The 3,663-nt window shown below is 33.5% G+C and overlaps 1 protein-coding gene across 2 annotated transcripts; it reads right to left on the reverse strand.

Moving 5' to 3' along the window:
- Positions 1–6: 6 nt before the first annotated feature.
- Positions 7–2,471, reverse strand: polr2i (RNA polymerase II subunit I). 2 transcript variants are annotated; one of them, XM_008425927.1, is made up of 6 exons: positions 2,280–2,471; positions 2,079–2,133; positions 1,880–1,953; positions 1,426–1,500; positions 619–670; positions 7–175 (listed from the first exon to the last, which is right to left on the reverse strand). In XM_008425927.1, the coding sequence occupies exons 1-6, from the start codon at positions 2,339–2,341 to the stop codon at positions 113–115; spliced, it is 381 nt and encodes a 126-aa protein (XP_008424149.1). In that variant the 5' UTR covers positions 2,342–2,471; the 3' UTR covers positions 7–112. The 2 variants fall into 2 exon arrangements, with proteins under 2 accessions (XP_008424149.1, XP_008424148.1); XM_008425926.2 differs by lacking the exon at positions 7–175 and having other exon boundaries at positions 294–670.
- Between the last annotated feature and the right edge of the window lie 1,192 nt (positions 2,472–3,663).

Here is a 3,663-nt window from a genome sequence, read left to right on the forward strand (position 1 = left end):
TATAAATCCATCTCAAGTTTCCTACTTGGACCGTTTGGGACTTGTCCACATGCTAGGGTAGAAACCCTGCTATTAGATGCAAATGATGGACCTCTTCATGATTATACAGGCGCTACTCTGTCCACCGGTGTCCACAGTGAGGGGCCGTGCAGACGTAATACAAACGCATAGCATCCTGGGAAGGGCAAAACACAGAATAATATAAAACATATACACTTTGTATTTATAATAATCATTTCAATTAAACCTTATAAAACTGCAACGGTTGTTTAATTTAGTAAGTTAATGTTAAAATAGTTTTTCGCATTAATCAGTTTTAGTACTAATTTTTCACTTCAAAAGCTGATGATCATTATAAACAGGTACAATTGAAACATTTATTCAGCTAATTGTCTCTTCCCTGATTCGGATTGGTATTTGAAGAATAGTAGGTTTGTGGTGTAGCTCTGAGTTTTCTAGGCTGCAATAATGAAGCCATTGTAGGTCATTTAATCGGGTGTGCAAAAACATTTATGTAAACATTGTTTTTGGTCAAATAAGTTCAAAGTATGTCAATAACATCCAATGAGGAACAACGACCGAAAGGTCATAAATACCTCCTTTAAGGGGAATTCTTACCTCAGCCTTCATACTGTGAGACTGGAAGAACACTGCCTCCTTGTGACCGCATCTGGGAAGTAACAAAGAATCACGTAAATGTCAAAAATACAAGTTGTTGTTGTCCAAACCTGCCATGTGAGGAAGAACAAGAATGTCAGGCTAGTTCTTTATTCAACAGGAAAATCAGACGAAACATGTATACTTTTTTAAAATTATAAAAGCAAAGGAATCTTGAAACACTGTACATGCTACACTACTCCTAAAGACATGAAGGGAAACTTAACTAGGAAAGGAAGGGATCTGGCTGATGGGAAAGACATAAGGTCTGTTCAGTGATGCAGATCTTTGTTGTTGTTTTTTTTATCAGTTACACTCAGCAAATACAAACAGAAATTACGCATTATGCTTTTCACTGGCATATGTCAAAAGTCAAATAGAGCAATATCTTTGTCACTGTCTAGTGATTTTCAGATACTTGTAATAGAAAATGTTAGTAGTAACTGCCATCAATATTGCTATAAAGGCCATTTTCTGTCCATTGTTTTTTGACTATGAGGTCAAATTGTAAAAAAGATGGAAAAAGACATCTTAGGAGGCAGTTTCATGCATAGTTTAGCTTGACACAAGCTGCTTTTAAATCCAGTTTTCAAAGGAGAACAGTTCTCTCAATCATTTGGTATCAAATCTGCTGCTGCCTGCATAGTTTGATTGCTTTAGTGCATAAATATATTTTTTTAGCTTTCTTGTGGGAAAGTTAGTCACTTACGCGTAAATGTTAACTCAACATTTCCAGAGAAAAATGGAACAGACAAAGAGAGGACTTACTTTGGACAGGGGTGGTCTTCTGTTCTCGGCAGCGTTGGATCCTGGGCTACATCAGCAATGATTTGTGTCAGTTCACTGAAGAGAAATCACAAGATTGTTTTAATGAGCAAAATTGATCATTTCAGACCACAAATTAAAGATTTGTAACAAAGCACACTCTCCCTGATGTGGCATAATTAAGAAAATATTGTTAAACACGTGCAGTTGTTAAATTTGTGTTATTACAAAAAAAAAAAAAAAAAAAAAGAGAAGCTACTGTTGGGTTTGCATTTTAAAATCTTTTGCTATTTTTCAAATACTATTTTATACACCAGAGCTGGTGTACTAGTATTTATAATTAAAACAATAGAGCAAAATCAGCATTTTTTTTTTTTTTGCTAAATAAGGTGCAGAGACAAAACAAGGTGCACATTTAAAGATAGATAGTAGATATGACAAAATCTTTATTACATACTCAACTTCGTGGGTGATCTTGTTGACATAGATGCAGCTGTTGTCAGCCTCCTGCTGATAGTCACAGTTTCTACACTGTAGGTTCAATGAGACAGCAAAATGTAATAAAGTCTATTAAAAACTGTAAAACAAGTGTCAGTATTTGCTTTTACTCTTTCCATGCTAACAAATGGGCGACTAGTTTCTGACCAAATACTTACCGCATACAGCAAGATGCGGTTCTCTTTGTCTTCCTTAGGGTACAACATGTTGTTACTGAGAGAAGAATGAACATTGTCACCGTGATATTTATTTACTGTAGCTAAAACCAACATCGTTATGTGGAAAACAACTTGGTAGCACTTGATATAGCTAGCATGCTAATGACACTTCCTTTAATTTAATTTCTGTCTAGGGCTCACCATTCTTGACAAAACCGTATTCCAACAAATCCCGGCTCGTATGTTCCACCTTCTAAATCCATCTGAAATTGATTTACTGAAAGACAGAACCCGAAAATCAAGATAAAAGGCGCAACGTCTGTTTATGTAGTCGCTACCATTCAAAAACAGCATGCAAAGCGGGGTGACGGTTGTGCTGCTTTCAGAAACAGCGCCTCGCACTGGAGGGAGGACGAACTGCATTATGTCTGGGAGTCATGATTGTGATTAACAATTTTCTCCAAATGTTCCGACCTTTTTATTAAAAAAAAGGCCACTCAACATTTTTAGTAAAATGCGTCTCATATTTTTATTCATATAAATATGAACACAAAATAACAACACAAACAAGTTTTTAAAACATAAAATACGTTGGATTTTAAAACAATACATACATGTCTCATAAAAAATGTATACATTTACATTCAATCAGGCCTTTAACCTCCATATTCTCTATGTTCAAGCACATCACAAGCACTCTGTTTTCAATGTTAATAATTTCAAAAATACCACTGATGTTTGCTTATATCGCTTAGTGTATGGCCTAAGATATTTTTTGTTACACTAAAGATGTGTAAGAAGGCTTGCAAGAAAGAAGAGTTTTAAAAAAAAAAAAAAATCTCTCTGTATACCACATAACACCACACAGATCGGCTCCAGGAGATCTAGATTTAAACCTGTAGGACCTTGTTTCTGGAAGTTAGAAACACTAACAGTTGTAGCACAGAGCTTATAATCATATTCCATGAACTGAAATATTGAGAAGCTAATATTTTTTAAATTATTTGAGTTACAATGAAACTATAAAGACTGATTAATCAAGAACTAATATTTTCAAGTCTTTTTTTTATTCACCCCCCTTTTTTATGTTATCTTAGCAAGATTAGAGTATTACATAATACCAATAAAAACAAACAAAAAATAATAAATAAAGTGAGGACTTAATAATAAAGTATGTTGTTTCATACTAGATAATCTTATTTTATTAGAACCCATGATCTAACTTACTGAATATGACTGTAATTACAAAAATAATAGTAAAAAATAAATCTGAAAATTCTGCAAATGAAAAAAAAAGTTCAATGTAGCTTTGAACTCTTTATTTAAATTTAAATTTAAATTGGACATATAGACTCAGTAACATCTTTTAAAGAGATCATGAATATTTGATGACAACTGTAGATGGAAAATGCTATCTGCAGTTTGTGATTTGTTTTTCACTAATTTAAAAAGTCATTAAAGTTAAAGAGAAAAAACATGTTTTATGTTGCATTATCTTTGTTCTGCTTAAGGTCTCTTTACTTATCCTACAGATGAGATTACATCTTGCCTGTTTAGCAACAGTTGCTGCCTGTTTTATATATAT

The sequence above is a fragment of the Poecilia reticulata genome, linkage group LG13, assembly GCF_000633615.1.
Source record: "Poecilia reticulata strain Guanapo linkage group LG13, Guppy_female_1.0+MT, whole genome shotgun sequence".
NCBI classification, from domain to species: domain Eukaryota; kingdom Metazoa; phylum Chordata; class Actinopteri; order Cyprinodontiformes; family Poeciliidae; genus Poecilia; species Poecilia reticulata.